A 24,844-nucleotide genomic window follows, 5' to 3' on the forward strand; every position below is an offset into this window, starting at 1 on the left:
TATGCTTTTTTCGTCTTTCCTCTACTTTTATATATTATCAAAAAATGTTAAAAAATGAATAATTGTAATTTCGATAATGTACTCGTAATTTTGAACTTTTACCTAATCATAAGTGTCGCAATAAGACATTGATCTTGTTGCGAGTGCTCGTGACCGAAAACGAGACCTTGTCATCCGAAAACCCATAAACACCCACCAATATTAGTCAGCGCAAATCCAGTAATATAAAAAGTCGGCGGTTTCAAATTTCGAATTCGAAACCGGTTTAAGGAACCGATAAGGAACACAAATATCAATTTTATTTTTTCCTCCACGTTTATCGTCATTTAATTTCAATAACCGTAACGATTTTCTTTATCTGTTTCGGGTACATTGTCCCGTTGAACTCCGGCACGATAATGACGATTCCAATGGCGAAGTATCAACGTTTCAAAAAAAGGATTTTCTTACACTTTAAAACCATTATTTTAATTTGCGGTCGGCTGTTGGAAACATTGTTTAATATGTCGCGGTTTACATTTCCCGCCTATCAGTATTTATCATATTATATAATTTAATTTATTCCATATTCACAAGAACTTAATGCATTATTTAACATGGGTAATTCACAATAAATTTATTTTAATATTTTCTTATTTTTTTTTTTTTGTTAATTGATTGTAAATACTCGTGGAAAAAACCGGTGTACTTACCAAAAGTCTCTTATCAACAATACAATTCAATAATAAAAAACACGTGTGATAATTAGCTTTCGTCAAAGTCCCATACAATGTGCTACAACAACAATGTTGCAACTAATTATTGTTCGATGACAATGAACCACATTTGTTGTTTAAATTGGCGAAAATCCGGTTCCAATTAAATTTTATAGTAATAAAATTAATATGAACTACAAAATGTGGAAAGCAAATTAATTTAAGCATTTGTAATAAGATTTATTTTTATTCTTGTATACACATTTAAACAAAAAATTATAAAACACAGTAATACTTTTTATATTTAGTTCGAAATTCACATCTGCTAGCGGTGCGCGTGTTCATAGGCTTTTCAGAGCGTGAATAGAAAAATAAAATGTCAGATTTCAGAGTGCGATTAACATTTCGAACAGTAATCCATATAGGCCTATGTCGGCGAGATTGTCTGGCCTTGACTGGGATTACAGAAATCAATACCGCACTTGAGTGGCGGATATAAATATTAATGGTAAGTTTAAATGTAAAGCACTTCATTATTCATTTTTAATGTGGAAATTCGTCTGCCTTCGAAATCGCTTCGTACGAGGCCTGGCAATTTAACTGTATTTGTATTGATTCGATTTTTTTTGTAGACCGTTTAAATTTAACGTGTTTTCTCCCTATTATCTTTTAGTTTAATATATTTCTTGCTGATTTTATTTTTATAAATCTCTTTATTTTAGAATATTTAGTGATATGAGATGTTTTCCTCTTATACCTCTTAGATTATTCCTGCGTTAGTTAGTGGCTTCGTTGTCCTTACGGTTTTACTTAATCCACTTTTATTTGTTTTAGTCAAACTTTGTACCTTCAATTTTAAACTTCTTTGGGCAATGTTATTTGAACTTTTTATATTACTTTCCTGTTTACAATCCAATGTAGCAGACAACAAAGGTTTGTAATAATGAAACTGTATCAGCTTTATAACAACAGATCTATTTATTTATCACCGTCTGGATCTCTCCAATTACAATTACAAAATACAAAAACAATTACAAAAAAATACAAAAATAATACTTGTACTAGTATCAATCGTATAAATTAGACGTTCAAATACAATGGGAATGTCAACAACGTAAAATTACAAAAAAAAACAAAATGTTAAGCACTGTCGTCATCCGTTTCTTCTTCACTACTCGACGTTTCCTCGTCCTCCGAGCTGGAGGACAGGTCGCCGTTCTCCTGGTCGTCGCCCGACTTTCGCGCCATTATCCTCTTGAATTCCGCCACCGTGATCTTTTTCGGCATTATGTCCCTCAGAAAGTCGTAGCGGTCTTCGTCGTGCACGACCTCGGCCACGTGCTTGTAATCGAGTTTTTTGCCCGCATTTGCCTTCTCGTAGCCCTTTTCCGCCAGAACTTTAATGAAGTGCTCCGCTGCTTTGGACAGTAAGTAAGACGACTCTTTCGACACCGACTCGACGTCCGAACAACTTTTCATTATCGTGTTCACGCGCGATACCGGCAATAGAGCTTTGGCCATTTTTTAGTTCTTCAAGCTGCGGGGCACAACAAAAAAAACTTAGAGAACATAAATTAAAAAGGTCGGCATGCAAAAGACGCGGCGAGTCTTGACACAGGCCCTCAGAATCACTCGGAATTAAATGCTGGTGTACTACTATACTAAGTTATAATTTGTATTTAATTATCTACTTTTAATAATTAAAATATATATGTACGATAAACATTATTATTTGTTAATATTAAAACCTTTAAGTCAGAAAGAAATATTTCGCAACCCTAAAAATTCCGTTGAAAACTTTCTATTTAAGGCGGAATCGGAACAACATTTCACTTTTAACGTTATTAAACACAATGAAAAACTACAAATACTGATAACGTCTGTCCCCAAACGAGATAAACATTTTAATGGAATAAGAAATTTCACAACAGTCACAAGAAGATTCCAAATTTAAATCAAACAGAAACCGTACAATCGTTTGATCGCAAATAAAATTGTGAATTAAATCGAATTCGACCATTCCCAAATCTCGATTCGCCGCAACAACGAGAAGTTTCCAGAAACAACCCCCGGATCTTGTTCGCACACCCTATAACAACTACTCAAACTCAAAAATCACAAGCTAACACTTACCAATAAAAAACACACCAAAACCGATGCTAAAAAACGGTAACCATTGTGCGAGAACGTCACAAAAAAACGATCAATCTCTCCCTTGTACTGAATGTGCGGGGCTGCGATGCTGAATGAAAAAAACGCGACGTAAACAAAATTTGAAGCCTCAGTGCTGTTTTTACGATGTACCGTTTGGCAAATCGATATGCGACAACTTATGATTGATTTGTGCCCCGCGTTTTATATAGATTACGTATATTAAGCAGTGAAACTGAAACCAAAAACAAACTGGACTCCGCTCGTCGAGACCTGGAACGATATTCCCTTGTACGCTTGCGTCTACTGCGGTACCAAACATTGCCAAAATCCGCCCATTTGTCGCAACATTAATTATTTAGGTATTTTTTCAGCAGCGGTTGGCGCCATTCGCGTCGATTAGGTTGCCTGCCTGCACCTCCGATTGACCTAGTTTTTAATATGGATTTTTTTGTGAAATTTTAAACGACCTTCACTATTTGTTCATTTTATTGTTTATAATATTCATTAATTGTTAGATTACGAATATTTTTAACAAACCAAAAACGATTGATTGACTAAATAAAATCAGTGGTCGTCAACAATTTCTCAATAAACGTCAAGTATTTGTTTACATGTGTTGATTTGCAAGTTGAAATAGTTATTTAACAACAAAATGATGTCAGATGAATCGGAAAATGATGGGGTTTACGTGGATAATCAAGAAAATGATATATACTATAAAAAATACAAACTATTACTTGAGGAGTGTGCGAATTTGCAAAGATCCAATGAAATACTAGTTTTTCGGTGGTATTCCATCTAATGCTCTATAATTCATTATTAACTATAATATTGTAGCATCCAGGAGGTCAACAAAATCACAAAAAGGAGACTGAAAGAAGTATCATTTTTTAAACAAAGACTAATGAAAAACTACAGTGAAGATTGGTCAGTTATACCACGATTAGACATTGTTAAGGATGATGAGGACTCTAAAACAGTAGCACAAATGATGCTTAAAGAGAAAATTAAGGAAGAAAAACCTGATGAAGGTAAAATACTATTTTATATATTCATATGTGGTATAAAATGTTTTCAGATGAGAAACCGGAAAAGCCACATCCAAAATCCACAAAGAAAACAGTTAAACGAACGAAGACAAAACAGGAAAAAGATCCTAACGCACCCAAGCGACCGTCGAATCCATTTTTCCAGTTTTGCCAGGACCAAAGGCAAACTTTGCAAGAACAGCTTACTGCAGAATTAAAGCCTGGTGAAGCTCTACCCACCAAACAAGAATTAACCAGACAATTAGCAATTAAATGGAAGTCTTTATCTTTACCTGATAAAAAGGTATTTAAATTATTTTATAATAATACTAATGTATACATTGTAAGCTTTTTTTTAGATTTATGTGGACATGTATGAGAGATCTAAGGAGAAATACGCCGTTGAAATGTCCGAGTACAAACAAATGAAATAATTGTGATGTAATTATGAATTTTAATACTAGGTTTTAAGGATTAAAGTAAAAAAAAATACGTTAATTTTATGATGGTTTTATTTAACAGTTAAAATATCACCGAGACCTTGTAAATTATCAAATTAAAAAATAGACACTTTGAATTAATAACATATAGTAAAAAAAAGATCTGTTATAAAATAGGAATTCAATTGGACTTAAAATTGTCCTTTTCTTTGCGAATGGCTTGCATCGTTGAAATCGGATCCCCGCAGTTCGCGTGCTTCTGAACGCTCGTCACGCTAACTCTCATAAACGGATTTATCTGTTTCTCTTCGTCAATGGTCGACGGAACCTAAAATACCCAAATGTTAAAACGGTGGGATATAAAATTAACTGGCACTTACAGTCGGGACGCCCTCGGCACGTTTCTGTTTCGCCCACTCAATTTTCTTGATGATATTCTCGTTGTTGCCTTCGACGTGTTGGCCGTATTTTAAATTTTGCAACGTGTACTCGTGTCCGCAGAAAACGTGCGTGTTTCCGGGCAAATTTCCCAGTTTTTCTATCAACGCCGAGTACATTTGTTCAGCCGTTCCCTCGAAAAATCTGCCGCACCCACCAATGAACAATGTATCACCTATAAAACGTTCCTTTCAACTAAACAAACACTCCAAAACTACTAAAGAAATTTTACCAGTGAATACAGCTGGTGTTTCATTTGAATGAGTAACATAATAACAAATGTGCCCAGTTGTATGGCAGGGGGTGTACAAACACTCCACATTAATATCACCAATTGTAAATTTATCACCATGCTTGACTTTATTGGTCAGTGCACCAATTCTATCATCACCACCAAACACTTGCAGTGCCTTGTCAGATTTCTTAACCAATTCCTCATTACCACCAGCATGATCCCTAAAAATACCTTTTATAATCACACAACAATTTTGGAAAATGACAAACATACCAGTGATGATGGGTGGTTAAGACTTTGGTAAGATTCACTCCAGCATCTTTAACAGCTTTTAAAACAGTATCAGGCGCCACCGGGTCTACAATTGCGGCTTGCTTCGTGTTCTCGTCAATGATCTGTAAATTATGTTATAATGATGTGTTTTTCTATTTTGAAGTGATCTTACAAGGTACATGTAGTTGTCAGTTAAAGCGGGTAAAACTTGGACCTTCATGTTTTCGAATTGCACGACCGTCGACAGACTGTGATTGCCCCTAAATCCGTTGCTCCATAAAGCGTTGACTGCAATAATATTTGTCAAAATATTGTAAATAAATACGTAGAACATAACCTAAGTGGGAAAAATTTATTGAATTACCTCTACAGTATGTTGCAGTTAAGCCTTGAAATAAGCTAGTGGGAAAATATCTAGATGCAAAACGTATCATATTAATAATATCTGCTAGCAATTCAGCATGATTTTACAAAAATTTGCGATAAATAAACAGTTTTGACCCACTTACCTTGAGTCAGTCAAAAGAGATTGATCTGATAAGAATCTTTTTTAAATTGACATGCGCACATATATTTATTGTTATTGCTCTTCGTGTAATTTAATGCATTATGTAACAGATTAGAATTGTTTTATTGGATAAAATTCAAGAAAATATGCGTTTGGAAGAATTAAAAATTTATTACGCCATCTTTCAATTCACTTGTGAAGCTTAGTAATATAATTAGAGATACCTGTAATAAAATAATTCTATTTAGAATATGAATCTAAAAGTTAATGAATAAGGTTACAGATGGTGAAACATTGAAACGATATTCTGTAACTTTAAATATCTTGTAAGTACAATATACATATTTTTTAAATTCGGTATCATTTTAAAATTTTATGATTCATGTGTTCTTGCACATAATGAAAATTTAATTTTTTATGTCGAATTTTATAAACCACAATTATAAATTAATGTTTTAAGAATTATTATTTATTTATTTTGCAACTTGTTTGGAAGAAATTTTGAAAGAAAATATTATTTATAAATTTTGCGCTATTTAAAGTTTGTAAATAAATTTCTCCCTGTTACCGAAGAATCTGTAATAAAACTAATGAAAATAATTCCGTTTCTGTCTCTATTCCCCATTTAATTTCCTTTAAAATTATACAAAAATTTTAGCGTGATCCATTCACATTTCTAAGCGCACAACACCGTGACATGCACAAACAACATTTCCGTGTAGAATTTAACATTTTCACAATGCTTCCCCACCAAACCGAAAAACAATCGCTGTTTTTTCCACACCGGCAAACTGCGTAGAAAAAGGCGGCCGCCTCATTAGACTTTCCATTATGTGCGACTTTTAAACGCGACCGACCTTCAAACGGTTTATTTACAACCGCACGGCTCACTCGCCTCACTCGTTAATTTATCAAAATGATTTTAAAGATCATTAAAATGATAAAATATAAATCACTTCTTTGGCGCGTACCAAAACGGGTGGAGTTATTATGTTACACACCCCAGTGGGTTTCACTGAAAGTAACCACACCTACTTATGGATAATTTAAAGGAGGGCCATCATGTTCAACTCTTCAGAATCGGTAACAGATGGTGCTGAAAAGTTGTCTTTAATTCGAAAAATAACCGTTTAAGAAAATATTAGCGAATATATTTTAGTACAAATTTAACTAAAACACGCCAAATTAACATTCTCACGGGTTTATTATGAATAAAATTTGGTAAATTACGAAAATCAATATTGTGTAATAGCTCTTCTCAAAGAGATGGCGCGAGAGCCGAATTGGTGACCCGAGAGGTGCTGCTATCTGTTAGTCAGTTTGAATTGTTAAGCAAATCCCAAATAAACATAGTGAATGTAATTTTTGTCCCCACACATTGAATTGTACTTTATTCATACAACAGTTGTAAAATTATTAATAAGAAACATTTCCGTGTTTTTTATATACTGTTTATTATAAAAAGAAGCACTTTGTAAATTGTCGAGAACCCCGAAAACATAACGAACCCTTAACGACTCGAGCGGTAAACATCGTTAGAAATCAATCACCCGACTCAATTAAAACATAAATACGGTCGTGTTTATGCATGCGACGACAGACGCGGGTCCGAGACACCGACACGGTCCTTTATAAATAGAATCGCGCCGGAGAACCACAGCTGATCGACCGATTTTCTTCGTGCCCGCACTTTTATCTTTTGGTACGTTCCGCTGTCAGTCAATCGGTGAATCGGCTCTTTGTGTCCGAGTTCACGGCCGGAGATTCGTTTCTGGTTTTATGATGAGGTGGAGAATATTAAGTTTGAGTTGGTTGAATGAAGAAGGAACGAATTGTGGGGAGTGAATGTGGGAAAACAATCTATAGAATAGAATTAACAAATATAAAAGTAATTCTAGTTACAGAAAAATGGGATTGTCTTAAAATGGTAACAATTAAAAGACAAACAATTAAACCTAGTCTTAACAATTGTAATAACAAAAATAGCTATTGGAAATGGTAAGAGAACTAATGTTAATAAAAGAATTGTTTTGAGGCAACAACATTCTCATTAAAATCCTAGTTAATATGAAGAAAATCAAATTAGGAAAGTAATTTTTAGACTAAAACGCCTAAAACCAATTAATTACATGAAAGAAAACCTATGAAACATTATGGAATCTATAAATACGGTTTTATAACCCGCACTAACTAGTTTGAGGTAAATGGCCTGTACATTTTATGACTTGAAACTAATAAATGTGAAGCACATTCTAGATATTTTTTAACGCCGAAACATTAAATCTACTGGAAAATTTTCAGGTGTTAAAAGGAAACTCATATCGAAAAATTCATATTTATTGTCGGATGCACGAATGAATTTCGTGTATTTATTAATTGTTGTGGATAATTGGTTAGGTATGCAAGGACATTAAACGCGGCTAAAATATGCCACTAAAATTTAATGTTTGACTTTATTTCGGAAATTGTTATCAATTAACTATTGCTTATAATTCAATAAAAATTTTAAACAAACCGGCTTATAATGATAACAATTATATTGTTTATGGTTTTTGAACGAACAGTCTAAATTTATTCACGAAATTTGCATTCAATTTTTTTATGGGATTTCCACCATTTATCGCCCATAATTCATAATTAGATAGACATAATAAATACAAAAGTCTGTTCTCCCGATAGTAAGTTATGTTTCCGCTTCAGAAATAGATTTTCAGAGTAACTTTTCATGGGAACACCCAAAATTGCGTTGCGATAATAAAAAGTTAATATTCCAGTCTTTAATTTATTTCATGTATGTAGAATACAACAGTTAATTTCAGTAAATTTTAACTTAGAGAACGTTTTTCATTAATTTTTAATGATATTGATTTACAGATATTAGATAATAAAAATGTAAATGGTTGACATAAAATTCTAAAGTATATTGTAGGTAAATACAATCAATTATCAACTCGGAAATACATTTTTTCTGTATGTTTTATTAATCCACTTTTAACAAGGATTCATGTATTGTATGCGCATGTCAATTTCAAATAACTATTGCTTTAAAATTGTGATTACGGCATTTGGACATCGTCAACAGATCTACTAGCACCCTAAATTTTGTCTGTAGTAAGTTATGTTTTTGTTTCAGAAATAGATTTTCAGTGTAATTTTTCACGGGAACACAATTTTTTAACAATTTTGAGTTTTTTTGAGTAGGTATAGATATTAATAATATTAAAGTACATTTAAACATTTAACACTTAAATGAAACATTTTAAAAATTGTAATTTTTGGTATAAAATTTTATGAATTATAGTTTTATTTGTTAAAACACCTTTAATTTATATTTTTATTTATTTACAATTTTTCTTTAACTGATTCTTTTATGTTTCATTTCAACAAAGCTTTTCCCGACATTAAGTTTTCACACATGCATACATATTTCGTGTAATTTTCCATGAATCCGCTCAAAAATGTGTTGCATTAATAAAAAGTTAATATCCTTTTTTTATTTACTCATAAATGTTTCTAGATCTTTCCAGTAATTTTAAATTTTTCTCAGTTCTTTGGATAGGTATGAAATTTTAATAATGCAATTCTTTATCTTAACTTTAATTCTTTTTCTTTTTTTTAAATAAACTTTGCTAGATATATCAAATTTAATGTACTGCATTTCATTAAACTTATTTTTATTTGTAATTTGCGTCGATCTTTATAGACAATCATCAACAAAGGTCTATTAGCATCCTAATATAATATTTTTCGTTATCGCTTTACAATAAGTTGAATATGCTAAATTATATGTTTTTAAACAAGAACGTGAACATTGTTCTGTCTATAGTAAGTTACGTTTCCGTTTCAGAAATAGATTTTTGCGTAACTTTTCATTGGAACACTCCAAGTATGCTGCAATAATAAATGAAAAGTTAATATGTTCTTTGTTCAAAAATTTCTACTATTTTGTCTTCAAAGACGCTTTCCAATTAAAAAGTATAATTTTTAATTATAATTTTCATTTAGGGTGTTTTTTAGTTGGTTTTGATAGTACATTTTTAACAAAGGTCAATATATAGTATGGATAAACAAGTTTAACATACTTTTTTCTTTTAAAATTCTCTTTTGTTCCTAAAAATATTTTTAGTTTTCCTCTCACAAGTACAATAGTTACTCATAAAGTACATAAAATTTTATATTTTTAGACAATAGCTATTCATCCGATGGTAAATTATGTTTCCGAATCAGAAATAATTTTGATGAGTAACTACTGGTCATGCTAATACTCAAAAGTATTGTAATAATAAAAAGTTAAAAGTCTATCTTTAATTTATTTCATATATGTACAGGACAACAAGAAATTTCCTCAGTAACTTCTAACTTGTCTTAAAAGAGCTTTCAAGTTATTATTAATGGTTTTTAATCATTTGCAAAGGTATTAAATATTAATAATGTACAAATTTGATATATTATATCTAAAACACATTTTAATATAATACAATAAAGTGAGAAATTTTGGAAAATTGTAATTTTATATTAAAAAAATTTAAAATTTAAAAATGAAAGTATAATTATAAATTATAACTTTAATATATGGTTCTTTATCTGTATCTTTTTAATTAATTTTGAAAGTATATTTTTTATAAGGATCCACGTAGAGTATGTATATAACAATTTTAAAATACTAAAATATTTTAAAATTAGTTGTTACTATGTGTATAGACCATTTCAATAAAGGTTTATTGATAAGTGATTTATTAATATTTATTCAGTTAAATATATTGAGACCTCTGAAGATGATAGCCACTCGTGTTAGCGTAACGTTAGGAAATAATTCCTACAAACGTCGACCAATAAACCCGAACAACTATAGATATGAAAACAATGGTCACGAAAGCCTCAACCTTTACATTAAATATATTACATTGTATATATTTTGGACAACAACTTGAACACTGTTTTTTCTATAGTAAATTATATTTCCGAATCAGTTTTGATGAATGAAACTAGTTATGGAAACTCAACTCAACTTGTTGCAATAATAAATAGTTAATGTCATATTTTTTGTGTAATTATTAATTATAATATAACTTTAATACAGAATTTTTTAGTTGCATTTCTTTTTCATTAGTCCATCTTTAACTCCACATATATAATGGATACAATATTAAAATACTTGTTTCCTTTAAAATCGACTTTAGTTGCGACTAGTCTCAAGCTTTATAGACCATCATTAACAAATGTCTATTTATATCCTAAAAATATTCTTCAATTAAATATATATATATATATATATATATATATATATATATATATATATATATATATATATATTAAATATATTTTGTTCCAACTTGTCTTAAAAGACTTTTTTTCATGATCTTGAGTTATTAAATCTAAAGTACACCCTATCAAAATATAATACAATAAAGTGAGATTTTGAAAATTGTAATTTAACTTGAAAAATTTAAAATTAAAAATCTTTAGAGCTTGAAGACTGTTTTTTCCTTTCAAAAATATTTTTGACGAGTAACTGGCCATGGAAATACTCAAAAATATATACAAATTTTTTTTATTTATTTTGTTTACATAGAGTACAACAATAAATTTTAATAATTTATAACTTCTCTTCAAAAACAATTTCTAATTGTTTTTGTAGTTTTGCATACAAATTTAAAATACTTATTTCCTTTAAAACTGTCTTCAGTTTCAGTTCTTCAGTTATATTGCAATAATCAAAGGTTAATATCATATTTTTTATTTATTTACGTGATAATGTACTTTATCACGTAAATAAATAAAAATAAATGTACTTTATCAAGTAAATAAAAACAAAATTGACGTGATAAAGTACATCCTAATATAATACAATAATGTAAGAAATTTTGAAAAATCGTAATTCAAATTTAAAAATTTAAAATAAGAGACGAATACTTCTTTCAAAAATGAAAGTATTCGTATATTTTATTTATATATATTTTTTTTTACAGGATTTTTTAAGTTGCATTTTTTAATAATGTCAATATTTAATAAGGTTATAACAAGTTTAAAATACTTCTTTTAAAATTGTCTGTAGATTCGACTACTTTTGATTTATTATCAATCAAGTTTTATTAGAATGCGAAAAATATTCTTTAATTTCGTCTCACAAATAGTTAAATATATGAAATTTTATATTTTTGAGACAACCCATAGAAAGAACATGAACACTGTTCTTTCTAAGGGAAATTATATTTCCGAATCAGAAATGGTTATTATGAGTAACTGATTATGGAAACGACCAAAAATAAATAAAAAGTTAATATCCTATTTTTTATTTATTTCATAAACATAGAGTAGAACAAGTTCTAACTTGTCTTACAAAGCACTTTCCATTTTTAATGGTCTTAAGCTCTTTTTGGAAAGGTATTAGATATTAATAACTCACATGTTTTGTATTAAGTGAAAAATTCAAATTTATTTTTTCCAGTTTCAATTTTATTGTTTCATTTACAAAATGGATTTAAACATTGTAGATTTATATTGCATTCATAAATGTGTTTCAATTCCAATCAACAGCGAAAAATTCAAGAATTCAAGTTTTCAACAGGTTTCAACAACTTCGAACAGTTTTTCCGCCAGAGCATATACGTTTTCAGTGACTAATAATAATTATAATAAATATGATTTGTTTATATCACATTAAAGTGGTTTATTTTTTGTGGTCTTGCGACGTGAAATCGGAGCGGCAACAATTAAAAGCGGCCGGTTTTCTGGACGTGCCATCCGACCCGATTGTAGAAGGTCGTGTCTGTGTATTTTTACGTATTACGTAATCCCGCCTCGAGTCCGCCGCAATCCAAACAAAATTGTCGGTCTTCCGCGAAGCCGCCGACGCATCTTTCGCGCCGCGGATCTCGCCCGAAAAAGAGAAACAAAAAAAAAAACAGAAATACGTCTGGCAATAACCTGTTCGGATTATATAACACCTACCGCAATACACACGATGCCAGTTAATTCCTTTTCGGGAGGGGGAGGGCTTTTTTATCGCTGCGGCCCGACTCCGTCACTAGTGCGCCCCGGGGCGATCTCTTCCGTCCTTTGTTGCCGGCTCGGTGTGCGGCGGTCGCGCGGTTGCCGGTGCCGCTCGCACGGAACGCGAGGCTCTCCGCCAGCGGAAAACATGAACCGACCGTGACTCGAAACGACACAATGTTGTCGTACAATTCCCGGATTGTTTTATCTTTGCAACATTGTTTTACGCGGGCACGTTCTGTTTTGTTTTGTTGTTGCGTAATTCCTCGAATTGCAAATTGCATTTTTTTTTTATTTAAATGTTCATAAACAGTAATTGCAAGCATTGTAGCATTGTTTTTTTTTGAAAATTTAAACGAACACAATTTTTTTAATTAACGGACATGTTCTACATTTTATAATCACATTTTATTTAATTTTTAATTTGTGTTTATTAATGTTAAATAAAATGTATATTAGAAAAAATATTTCCATTCTGTCCTTTCAACAATTAAATTCTTTTGAAAACTTAAGTTTTTATCTAATTATTATAAAACTTTTTTATAAGTTTGTAAATTATAAATGTCTTTCAACATTCTCTTAAAATGCTTTAAATCTTGTCTCTTATAATAACAAAAATAGAAAACTTTTATATGAAACGTTTTCTATTTTTTAGAGAGATCTTCCTTTTATAACTTTCTAAAATATAGAATATATATTTTATTTAAATTTCTCTTAAAACTAAAAAAAACATTAAATTTGTTACTGAAATTATAAATTTTGTTTTATAAACAGTTGATTCATACCTTTTAAATTTAAAAAGTCCTTTCTAGAAATTTTCTTATTAATAAAAAATAATCATTTGGAGAGTTATCAAACATCAAAATATATTTTTAGTAATGTTCATTTAAATGCTCATATAAAAAATCATTAAAATGAGTAGCCATTTTATGAATGATTTATAAAACTTATGTTTTTATTTATACTGTTACTCTTCACTTTTACACTTCATTTCTTTATTTGTTTATTATTTTTAAATTTAAATATGTGACTTTTATGTAATTATAAATTTAGAAACAGTGTGATATTCACCAAAAATGCTCATTAAAAATTTTCTTAAAAATATTCTTACAAAATAAAAAATAATAAAAATGGATAAAATGAGTTTATAAACGACTAATAAACGATCTTATTTTGAACTCTTCTAATTTCTAGAAATGTTACCTATGTTTCAACTCTCTATATTATGTATATATTTTTATTTAAGGTTCTTTAATTTTTCATATACAAAAAATTAATGAGAATTGAGATTACAATTTATAAAATATTTCTTCATTTGTTCATTATTTTTAAATTGAAAAAAAACTGTGACTTTGATGTTATTATAAATCTGTATATAATCTTTTTTTAATAGAAGTTTATACACTCATATTTTAAAAAGTTTTTTTAATTCTTTAAATTTGATTATTTGATAACTCTCTGATTTAGACTCTTTTTTTGTAAATGCTCTCTAGAATACTAAATATTTGTTAAAAAACACATTAACATTAAAATAGGTAACATAACCTGGCAATTTACAAGTGATTTATGAACATGGGTTTAATTTCTAGAAATATCTTTAAATTTTTTTAAATCTTCATGTATAAAAAACATCAAATTATGTAATTTATAGAAATGTTACATATGTTGCAACTCTCTATATAGACTTTTTAAACCCTAAAATATAAACAAACATTAAAATTGAACTGAAATTAGAAATGTTTTATAAAATTCTTTATTTCGTTTCGGAGATACTCTTATTTTGAAAAGTCTTATAATTTCTAGAAATATTACGGTACTGCTCTTTATATTGTATGTATTTTTTATTTAGGTTCAGTATGCATACTCATTAAATGAGCAACTAAAACTATAACTTTATAGAAATGTTTGTTTTGCAAATAGTTTTGCCTATTATTTTTAAAATTAATAAATGTTCCAATATTCCTATTGTCAATAGTTCATTAAAAATTGGCACTATAAGGTATCATTGTTTACAAATTCATCAATTTAGAATCTTCTGCACCCCCACTACCAACGTTAGTTATTTAATTAATTTTTACTGTCAGAAATAGTTATTAAAAGTCAAAATTAAACAATTTATCAAACTCTTGATATTATTATATGCATAAGTTTGTTCATTGTTTTTAAAAAGTTTTTAAAACGTACAAAGAAATTCATAAATAATACTTATCATCTATTTTTGTGAAGTGATTCATCACAGAACTGATAGATTTTTTTGTTTTAAATTGTACAATTTTCCGTGTTTTTAAACATAGTTATTGTCTTATCTTTTTAGCTCTCCCTAAGTAATTACTAACATGTACATATAATTTAAACAATTATAGATAGAATATTGCATACTTTTATTATTATTATTACCTATTTTATATATACCATCAGCATTGTTTGCGTATCATTTCAATTCACCTCATCGTATTTTTCCAAAAAAGAAAATTTTCAAGAGCTTCGGCAACACAGTCCGGAAACCTGTTTTATATCCTACTGAAATTCGGTTTATTCCTGTCCTACTTGCACTTTATGCATCTCCCTCAGTCCGTCTCCCTTCGTTCCCTCGTTCTGGCACTTTCTAGATCCGAAACGGTCGTCACGTGGGAAAAATCAGACGGGATGGGACGCGTTTTTGTCGTAATACATTATTTTGAATTACTCGTCACAAAAAAAACGCTAAAGGGTAAGTTGAACAGGCGAGAGGATTTAAAACAGTTCCAAGGCTTTACGTTAGGATATTTATTGTATGTGTCCTTATTCCTTATCCTCTGTTTTTTACGACGTATCGAATGATTTGGAATACAATTGGTTTTTAGGATTGCTAATAAATTTACGGGATTTACTAATCGTTGCTTAATGTTAAGAGTTATTGGATTTGGCGGAAAACTTTTATTTACTTTATACTGAACCAAGTCACCTTAATTGCTTTCTTGGACAACAAAATTGAAACTTTCCCAATTCTTTTCTGATTAAATTTTTTTACATTTACAGTTAAACATGGAGCATAAAATGGCCTAAACTCGGTTTTTATGTAAAATAACATTATAAACGTCCCACCTACACATTTTTTCCACAATAAACGTTGCATTTAATTTATTTGCTCTTGAATACAAAACATGCAAACCGACGGAAAGTCCAGCTCGCATGTTTATATTCAACAAATTTAAATATAAATTAATACAAACCAACTTGTGGCTCAGCTAAACACAACATTATAAGCAATAATATAAAGAAAAACTTGCTCTAATCACACAGTTCGTGACCAAGCCTGGATATAAAGTTTTTAATTCCCCGAAACGATAGAATGAATATGGATAAGCCGCGGCGAAATGTCGAGATAAAATTCTTAGGGCAATTGCAATTTCCTGCTTTATTTGATAATGCAGTTGCCATGACGGGGGGTTGATAATCCGTAATTGATACTTGGACTCCGCGCATCCACTTCACCGTGAAATCGAACCAATAATCCAATAATGTGTCGTTTCCTACGTCGTAAGATATTTGATGAGAATAAAAACGTCCGATCTCAAAAGAGATTTGATGAAACTAAAAACATTACTGAGGAGATGTGATGAAAATGTAATTGTGTTGAAAAAACAGACAAAGGGAAAACCGCAGTGAAACTGTAAATATAATCTTTTTGAAGCTTTAAACAATTAAAGGAAATGTAAAAAATAATGAATGAGAAAATTTGTTGTCTAACTGTATCGCATTTGGAGACTCCGAGATTTAGTTTCAATAAATTTGCATTAATTAGATAACTAGTTTACATAAAAACCTGATCCCCGTTGATAAGAACATTTGCTTTTGAGTTATACCAATTTATAGTAATTTAACGTTTCAAAATTATACCAGAGTCCGTTTTATTTTACAATAAAATTAACATAAACAACAGACTGTAAGGAACGAGGACAATTTAACTTTTAGGTGAAATATAGCATAATTAAAATACATAATTAGAATATATTTTTGTATTTTAATTATGTAATATCGAAGTGCATTGTTCATCTAAGCGAGTGTGATGCTCTAAAAATAGATGGAATAGTGAATCACTCTATTGAACGTTGGGTGAAAGAAGAAACCATGACATATTGAGTCGGTTGTTTTGTAAATGAATCACGTTCTTAAGTAACTCCATAAAATTTACAATTATTGGTGCGATAAAGTTACTTTGTAAAGGTTAGGAAAATGTAGTTATTAAACTTATGGAAGATTATGCCGGTGTGAAATTGAATCGTTGAACAAGTTGATTGCAGAATTCGAAGAGATTTAATCTTTGTGCTTTGATAAACTTCCTTTAAAGTTACATTTTTCATTATACAAAAATTAAACTCTCAACGCGTTATTTGCCATGTTTGAAACATGAAAGAATTATATTTAAATATTTTGGAGAGAGGTGTTATAAAATAATTTAGTAATGAAGATATGAAATATTAAATATAGTTGTCACATAGTTGTTTGTTCTATTCTAGTAAATTTTTATACAATGCATGACACGGTTCTCAGAGTATCTTTGACGTCACGGGTGCTCATTGCGCCTCTTACTAGTATTGTTCCGTGCGGTTAAGAGAACATTTAACAGTTGATTATCAGGTTTCTTATCATTGTAAAAATAAAAAGAGATGGTATTAAGTCAATTAGATAATTTGCCAGATATATAAAATTATATTCTACAGACAACCGCAGTTCCAAGGCACCGAGGAAAGCACTAAACGTATAATATTATACATATAAATTTATTTATATGTATATGAAATACAGTTGCAAAGGAAATATAAAATATACTTCTTCTTGAACCTTGTTTAATTTTAAATGTAACAACTGTTATATTTGTCACATAGTTGTTTGTTCTATTTCAATAAATTTTTATACAGTGCATGGTCGAACACGGTTTTCAGAGTATCTTTTGACGTCACCAGTGCTCATTGTCCCTCTTTTTATAATTGTAAAAATATAAAAGAGATGGTGCTGGCAATATCAGTTATATTCTACACAACAACCGCAGTTCGAAAGCAACAAGGAATTTCAAAAAATTTTAATACAGTGCATGGCTGGACTGGGATCTCAGAGTATCCTTTGACGCCATCAGTGCTCATTGCCCCTCTAACTAATATTGTTACGTGAAATTATGTGAAGATTAACAGTTGAAATATATTTACCAGACTTATTATAGTAAAAATAAAAAAAAATAATTTGCCAAAGATTGATTGATAGCAATATTAAGTTATATTCTACAAATAACCGCAGTTTCAAGTCATCAAGGAAAGTACTTAACCTGTATTTTATTCGTATCAACAATAAATAGTGCTGCAAAATAGGATAATTTTATACATACAAATTTATTTATATGTGTAGGAAATGCAATTGAAAGCAAATGTGTCCTTGAACCTCGTTAAGTTTTAAATGTAAAGACTTCGATAAATAATAAAATTGTAATTAATTAATTAATATTTATTAACGCTGAAATATAAATATAGTACAATTAAATAAAAAAATTTAAATTAAAAAATACATATAGTATACATATCTAAATATTTTATGACTCTGATATCAACTTAACTCAAAATGACATTCACAGCGAAATTTGAAACTTGTTAATGAAACCTCAATATTATTTTAATTATCTCTTTTTCATTGCTTTGCACAGCTTTTTTCATAATTTCGCACTTTTTGGAACAACAACAATTTTTGTTGGTATAGTAAATAAACACCGATGACGGCGGATTGACTAACTAAAATTATTGTGAAAACTTCGAGTACTGAATAAAAAAATATTAAAGATAAATAAAGATATTTTTATTAAACAAATAAACAAATATCATGTATGTCCTCATGAATTTGGTAAAAGAGTTTCTTGTACAGGTTGACTGATTGATTTTTATTATAGTAAAGTTTTTAATAAATTAATTTTAAAAAATTTTAAAAAAATGTTCAGGAGCCTCGCTTCTCACTATAACATTTTAACTTAGACCATAAGTGGAAGATAAGATGCTTAAGCAATTGATTTTGTCACAGTAAAGTTTCATATTTTATCGTTTCAATGATTTTTTAATAAGCAAAAAATAAATATAATAGAAACTGTAGGTGATTTTGAGAATATGTCAGAGAAAAGACAAATTATAAAATGTTTTGGTAACTAATTTAGTAACAATGAAACTTCGAATACGCTATTTTGCCGTTTCAAGAAATTAGCGAGGGTAAATAAAGTTCAACAGAACTTTAAAACAATTTTTAGACTGTAAACTGTATGAGAAGAAAATATAGACATATTATAAAATGTTTTGGTAACTGATTTTTTTTAATTTAAGGTTTTGTCACTTCAAGAAAACGAATTCTTAAAGACGATAAGAGAGACAATATTAATTAAACGTTTTATTAATTGATTTAATAACAATAAAATTTGAGATTTTATCGTCTCAACATAGTGTTTATAAGAACAGAATCAGATAAAGAAATATTTTAAATTATTAAATGGGTGACAGGAAAACAGAGATGTTATAAAACGTATTGGTACTTGCCAATTCATTTAACAATAAAGCCTCTAATTTGAGATATTATTTATTCATGTTTCTGAGTGATTGGTGAGATTAACAAATATTAAGTATTTTTAGACTATCAAGTGAATGATACAAAAACTGTTTCGGTCATTTAGTTACAATAAAGCTACAAATTTGCAATTTCATCATTTCAAGAATATAATCATAATATATACTGAAGAGAATTTTTTAAATACTGAGCAGTTGACGAAAATAAGGGAAAATATAGAAGATTTTGGTAATTTATTTAGTCACAATTATATTTCAAATTTGAGATTTCATCGTTTCAAGAACATGTTTATAAGCAATGAATGTTTTGGTAATTGATTTAGTCACAAAGAAGCTTCAAATTTGATATTAGATTGTTTCAAGAAAATAAATATATAAGCATGATATGAGTTCAACAGATTTTTAAAATAATAATTGGACTTTTACGCAGATATCAGGGAAAGGGAAATTACTTAGTTAGTTTTGGTCATTAATTTAGTTACAGATTTTAGAAATGTTCACAAGAAAAAAAAATAAGTTTAATATATGTTGAAGGCAACTTTTTATATATCATATTAGTCAGATGACAGAAATAAGAGCAGCTACGTAATATTTTATGACAATTGATTTGGTAGCAATGAAACCTCAAATTTAAAATTTCATCGATTCAAGCAAGGAATGAGTATCAGAAAGTTTTTGACACAATTTTGTACACTGTACAATTGCGTGACAGAACCAGAAATTTTTCGTTAGATACATGTTTGTACCAATTCGGTTTCAAGTTTAAAATTCATATCATCACACATAGAAAACGTAGAAGCGCAAGTATCCACGAAATTCGACAAGGAAACGTACCAGTCATAACAAACTGCATTAATAAAAAAGCATCATAGTTTTTTCATCGACACGGAGCGTGTAGGCCGAAAACCCTCCGCTCCAACAGTCCGCGGCGGCCCCAGAATCGTTTCCCCCGTGGTTTTTCGGTCACGTCAGCCGCGCACTCGGCCCCGACTCGATCGCATCCGACGTCGCTGCATGGGATTCCAAAGGCCCCCACGTTCAGTCACCGTTGAACATGTAAGTTCGTAACGTCGTACGGAGCTTTTACCAAAAAAGCTTTTACAAACAAAAATCGCAGTGCCGCAAAACCATCAGAGTTAACTGGAAAAAAAAAATACACAGGAACCCATTCGTACGCCCGCATCCCGCGTAACTGAACTGTCGAATTTTACGACGAAAATTCCGGTGCGGTGGTGGCGAGTCACTTTTTTTTAATTTTTTTTGGTGCCAGTGCAAGTTCGTGCCGGAAATTTATTTGGTTTCGATTATGTGATATGCCCGGTAATAATCGACGTACAGTGGTTCCGTTTTCCGTTGTGATCTGATTTGTTTTGTTACGTTTTGTGCGTAGTTATGTGTTTACGTTCGGGTTTTTGGGAGTTATCGATCTAGTCGGGCCTACCCCAAAAGTAAGTTCCTGACCCTGCAACTTTCTAGAAGCTTTTATCTGCGACGCAATACACCGGGCACCGGGTTGCTGGTTTCACACGGGTTTTTCAGAGGGGGATGCTGTGTTTTCGATACGACTAGTTGGGTAAATAATTAAATTCACCGTGAAAATTACAGTTTATGTTTTACGTATAGCGGACGGACAAAAAAAGCCGGCCAACAAAGTTGCATTTCCGGATAGGTTTTAATTATGTTTATCTAACGCATATTGTTTTGTGTGTCGATAACGCAAATGAACGAACTTTAACAACGTAAACTTAAAATTAATTAAGCTCAAATAACACTGTACACAAGCGAAATTTGTTCCGACGGTAAAAATTGCATTGGTTTTATTTGGCCTGGAGTGTATTTACAAAGAATAAACACAAAAGGAAGTTCGTGAAAATAAAACTGAATTATATATAATTTACACACAAATTACAATTATAAACATAATGTTTATTTTTATTTTATGTAGTACATTAGATAATTACGGTTTTTGCGGATAAAGTATGTTTTGTGGATGTAAAATTGCGTTGGAAATTGTCAAATTATTGTCAAAAATATGTTTGTTCTCCATAAATATTAATTCTATAATAAGAAATTCCAAAAATCAAATAAATCTGACAATAATTTATATTATATGTAAATTTAGACAAGTTGTCTGTAATTTATGTGTATTTTATTTTATTACTAACTTTAGTCATTTTAATATTAAAATAATCGATATTTAAAAAATACATTAAAAAAATATAAGTAGGCATAAAATTTGTTAAATTGATAATAAACCTTAACTGGCAATTATTATACAGATAAAGATATAAAAAATGATATTTATGTTCTATTTTGTTTTACTAAAATGATTTAATTCTCTTTATTACATACATAACTTTTTGCCCTAATTTTGCAATTGAAAATCTCTAAATGTATGCACAAATATCAAAATAACAACAAATAAATAATAGGAAAACTTTAGTATTTTTTTATCAATAAATTTTAATTCAGTTGTAAATAAAGTTGTAATTTTATAAATTTAAAAATGTATAATTAGTTTGAAATTTATTTGTATTGTGTTTTATACAGTTATGTAAATAATTTTATCAAGGCAATTATAAAACATTTATAACTAATTCCATAAAATTTATTATTTTAAGGTAATAAAAACAAAATAAAACTTGCGCTCATAAATTACTTCATAAAATTATTGAACTGTTGTTTTACAATAATGAAAGCTTTGCAATAAAAACACACAACTAATTTTCAATTTGGTAAAATTGTTTTATTTTTTTAACGAGTTAAATTGGGTGAGCACTCAATTTTTTGCATCGACGTTGAATAAATTAAAAATAAAAATAATGATAATAATAAAAAACTGACACAGTTTAAAAAAGGGTAAAAATAAAGCGAAATTAAACGACAAATTTGCAAAAATAAAAACGATTTCAAAACGCAGAAAATAATGTTTGAAAATAATCTTGATTATTGCCTACGGAAATCTTTAAATAAAACTTTCTGTGTCGCAAATGCACAAACTCCACGTAATAAATTATTTAAGTTTTCATCTCGTGACATTTAAGTCTGCTTTTTAGACTTTGCACAATTTCGTTACATGAATAATTCTTGCACATTGTAAATCCAACGCGAAACAAACTGCATAAATCTCCTTTAATAATTCATTTTGCCCCCATTTCCTTCAATAATTCGGCAAAATCTTTTTTATTTTTGTTTTGTTTTGTGTGACCTAACCCACTTGAAGTTGTAACGAGATAATTAATGGATACGGGGTGATTTTTGTTTGCCCTGCCCATATTGCAGCCACCCCAAGTAAAAGTCCCGCACTTGTGCCCCATAATTAGTAATAAAAAAAAATAAAACGACATGCTGGCGGTGACCGAACGGGGGTGGATGTCGGAAAGTTTACTTTTCCATTTCGTTCGATCAGTGACGGTGGAAATAAAACCGCGAAACGAAAGTGAAAATTTTATTTATAGCTCGCATTGTGCAGGCATTGCTGTTTATTTATATTGTGCCTGGAAAACTCTCCCGCTGAGCCGATGTGCCGTAATCTTTCGTGAAACGTGAAAACTCACAAGTGTTCCTTGTCGCGCGACCATTGTTGCGTTTTTGTTTGGGTTGACAGTTTGTCAAAATTCTCAGTAATTTTCGAATCATGCACGACTTATTATGAACGAATATCGAAATTCAAATCAGAATAACGCATTTGAAAGTGCTCATACGTAGGTTTGTATTGTACGCACGCAGCGCAAGTTTTGCTGACGCTTAATAAAATCGTGATATTGAAGGGCGCCTATTCTCTTCGTCGGTACACCTTCGTTTGGGCCAGAATCAAAAACGATGCCAGTTGGTAACTTGGTCTAGGCAATTCGATGACAATGGTCGAAATTAAGCGTCTCAGGTTTCAGAACTTTCCTAAATACAACGTCGAAGGTGATTTTGACGACGAACTAGAAGCCGAACTGGAAGAGGCTCTGGAAGTGCTGCATCCCGACGTAGAGTTCGACGATACTGAAAACGAACAATACGAACAAGTAAACGAACAGTTGCTCATTGTACAGGCCCACAACGATTTGCAGTGGGCCCTTTCGCAAATCAGCGACAGTCTGAAGCAGTTTGTGATGCAGCATCCACTCGATACGCAGAACATGGACGACCAGGACATGAGACTCGTTGCCTGGCTCCTTTCGCAAGGCGATTACGGAAGGTTGGAGGATCTGCTCAGGACCGTCCGTCAGAATGTCGTTGTCAACGTGAATCTGTCCTATTATTTTAAAGTGATGTTGATCATGCTGACCTTCAATACTTTGATGATTTTCAAGCTGTTCATCTGGGATCAAATCGTTTCTTGGTACGGCTGAACAATGACTGAATGTGCTTTCGGTGTGTTCCAGCCGATTTTGCTTAATGGGGGGCCTTCTTCAATTATTATTACTGTGACATTTTATACGGTTCAAATATACATGTAACTGGCTCCATGTGTTTTACTTCTTCCATGGGTAGAAGAAAATACAAACATTTTTGTTTTTTCATTTGGAATTGGGAATTTTTAACATAAACTATCAAATTTAAAGAATAATGAAGATTCCATATTTATTTAATTACATTAGTTTACATTATTTGTAGAATTCTAAAATGTATTATTTTTGAAAAATGGTATTCATGATGTCCCTCTGTTTTGTAAAACGGTGGTTTTCAAAGTATTTTAAAAATTTTTAATTTTAAGAAAAAATACTAAAATAATATTTAAAATCATATATGACTCCCTCCATAATTATGGTAGTTAGTTAATTCTGAGGAGTCGAATATGAAGAAAAGTAATGTTTTCGTCGACTTTTCCATATTTTCTAGGTTTTAAGCATTGAGAATCGCATAAAATAAATCAAAACCAAAACTTTTTTTACTTAATTTTATAGATGGCACTTTTAGGAAGCTTTTAAGCCCACAGACATTCATCTTCGCATAGCATAAATACGGCCACTTTAATGAAATAATATCTTGTACAGCTTTTCGTGCATTTTCCTTATTAAGTGCTCTAACTGGATTTCAATCAATTAAATTTTAAATCAAGGTTATATAAGATGTCGATTTATCAAAAAAAATGTAGTAAAAGTCCTACATAAAATGAGACAAAATGAGTTTTTTAGTACTTCAATCAATTTACAAAATATTCAAAATTTTTTTCATTGCTTTGGATGCCAATTTGGACATGCCGAATCCAATTACGGCGTACTAGTTCACATATTCCTTTTTCCTGTTACCGTTCTGATCCAGTCACACAATTCTCGAATATTTTGAATTTCGGTACGATATACCAAATTTTTTAGATGTCGTGTAAGAAAAAATCTACAAGATTCAGTTTTGGAACCGCAGGGATCAAACTAATTAATTCTTTTTAAATCAGGTTTCAAACACTGAAGACAAAAATTTATTATTTTTTTGTCTCATTTCCTTTCCTGAATTTTTATTACATGTTTTTTGATAAATCTACTTTTTATATAATAGTGAGTATATAGTTAATTGTTG

The 24,844-nt window shown here is 30.2% G+C and overlaps 5 protein-coding genes across 11 annotated transcripts in view; 3 read left to right on the forward strand and 2 right to left on the reverse strand.

Annotated features, from left to right (window-relative positions):
* Positions 1-1,649: 1,649 nt before the first annotated feature.
* LOC109596695 (chromatin accessibility complex 16kD protein) lies at positions 1,650-3,147 on the reverse strand. Its single transcript, XM_049961629.1, has 2 exons — positions 2,829-3,147; positions 1,650-2,232 (listed from the first exon to the last, which is right to left on the reverse strand). Exon 2 carries the CDS (start codon positions 2,214-2,216, stop codon positions 1,836-1,838), a length of 381 nt encoding a protein of 126 aa, XP_049817586.1. The 5' UTR covers positions 2,217-2,232; positions 2,829-3,147; the 3' UTR covers positions 1,650-1,835.
* Positions 3,148-3,263: 116 nt separating this feature from the next.
* LOC109596722 (high mobility group protein B3) lies at positions 3,264-4,378 on the forward strand. Its single transcript, XM_020012294.2, has 4 exons — positions 3,264-3,635; positions 3,687-3,880; positions 3,928-4,181; positions 4,237-4,378. The coding sequence occupies exons 1-4, from the start codon at positions 3,502-3,504 to the stop codon at positions 4,309-4,311; spliced, it is 657 nt and encodes a 218-aa protein (XP_019867853.1). The 5' UTR covers positions 3,264-3,501; the 3' UTR covers positions 4,312-4,378.
* On the reverse strand, positions 4,372-5,927 carry LOC109596723 (hydroxyacylglutathione hydrolase, mitochondrial). 4 transcript variants are annotated; one of them, XM_020012298.2, is made up of 7 exons: positions 5,773-5,903; positions 5,628-5,677; positions 5,436-5,551; positions 5,264-5,385; positions 4,988-5,211; positions 4,698-4,930; positions 4,372-4,645 (listed from the first exon to the last, which is right to left on the reverse strand). In XM_020012298.2, exons 3-7 carry the CDS (start codon positions 5,481-5,483, stop codon positions 4,499-4,501), a joined length of 774 nt encoding a protein of 257 aa, XP_019867857.1. In that variant the 5' UTR covers positions 5,484-5,551; positions 5,628-5,677; positions 5,773-5,903; the 3' UTR covers positions 4,372-4,498. The 4 variants fall into 4 exon arrangements, with proteins under 4 accessions (XP_019867857.1, XP_019867858.1, XP_049817584.1 ...); XM_020012299.2 differs by lacking the exon at positions 5,628-5,677 and having other exon boundaries at positions 5,773-5,927; XM_049961627.1 differs by having other exon boundaries at positions 5,436-5,677.
* A 14,495-nt stretch (positions 5,928-20,422) lies between these two features.
* Positions 20,423-24,844, forward strand: part of LOC109596727 (protein winged eye) — a 50,398-nt gene continuing 45,976 nt past the window's right edge. For 3 of the 4 annotated variants that reach the window (XM_049963307.1, XM_049963313.1, XM_049963318.1), the window contains exon 1: positions 20,423-20,784. The gene's annotated coding sequence lies outside the window, so the exon portion shown is untranslated. The other variant, XM_049963311.1, reaches the window with a different exon arrangement.
* Positions 22,794-23,792, forward strand: LOC109596725 (uncharacterized). Its single transcript, XM_020012301.2, has 2 exons — positions 22,794-23,044; positions 23,107-23,792. The coding sequence occupies exon 2, from the start codon at positions 23,191-23,193 to the stop codon at positions 23,677-23,679; it is 489 nt and encodes a 162-aa protein (XP_019867860.1). The 5' UTR covers positions 22,794-23,044; positions 23,107-23,190; the 3' UTR covers positions 23,680-23,792.

The sequence above is a fragment of the Aethina tumida genome, chromosome 1 (assembly GCF_024364675.1).
Source record: "Aethina tumida isolate Nest 87 chromosome 1, icAetTumi1.1, whole genome shotgun sequence".
NCBI classification, from domain to species: domain Eukaryota; kingdom Metazoa; phylum Arthropoda; class Insecta; order Coleoptera; family Nitidulidae; genus Aethina; species Aethina tumida.

Excerpts from the sequence above, each read along its gene's own strand:
- LOC109596695 (XM_049961629.1), bottom strand. The coding sequence starts at position 2,216 with ATGGCCAAAGCTCTATTGCCGGTATCGCGCGTGAACACGATAATGAAA.
- LOC109596723 (XM_020012297.2), bottom strand. The coding sequence starts at position 5,697 with ATGATACGTTTTGCATCTAGATATTTTCCCACTAGCTTATTTCAAGGC. Across the intron at positions 5,386-5,435 it reads CTGACAACTACATGTACCTT|ATCATTGACGAGAACACGAA; the intron begins GTAAGATCACTT and ends CATAATTTACAG. Across the intron at positions 4,931-4,987 it reads AACACCAGCTGTATTCACTG|GTGATACATTGTTCATTGGT; the intron begins GTAAAATTTCTT and ends AACGTTTTATAG.
- LOC109596722 (XM_020012294.2), top strand. The coding sequence starts at position 3,502 with ATGATGTCAGATGAATCGGAAAATGATGGGGTTTACGTGGATAATCAA. Across the intron at positions 3,636-3,686 it reads AATGAAATACTAGTTTTTCG|CATCCAGGAGGTCAACAAAA; the intron begins GTGGTATTCCAT and ends ATAATATTGTAG. Across the intron at positions 4,182-4,236 it reads TATCTTTACCTGATAAAAAG|ATTTATGTGGACATGTATGA; the intron begins GTATTTAAATTA and ends GCTTTTTTTTAG.
- LOC109596725 (XM_020012301.2), top strand. The coding sequence starts at position 23,191 with ATGACAATGGTCGAAATTAAGCGTCTCAGGTTTCAGAACTTTCCTAAA.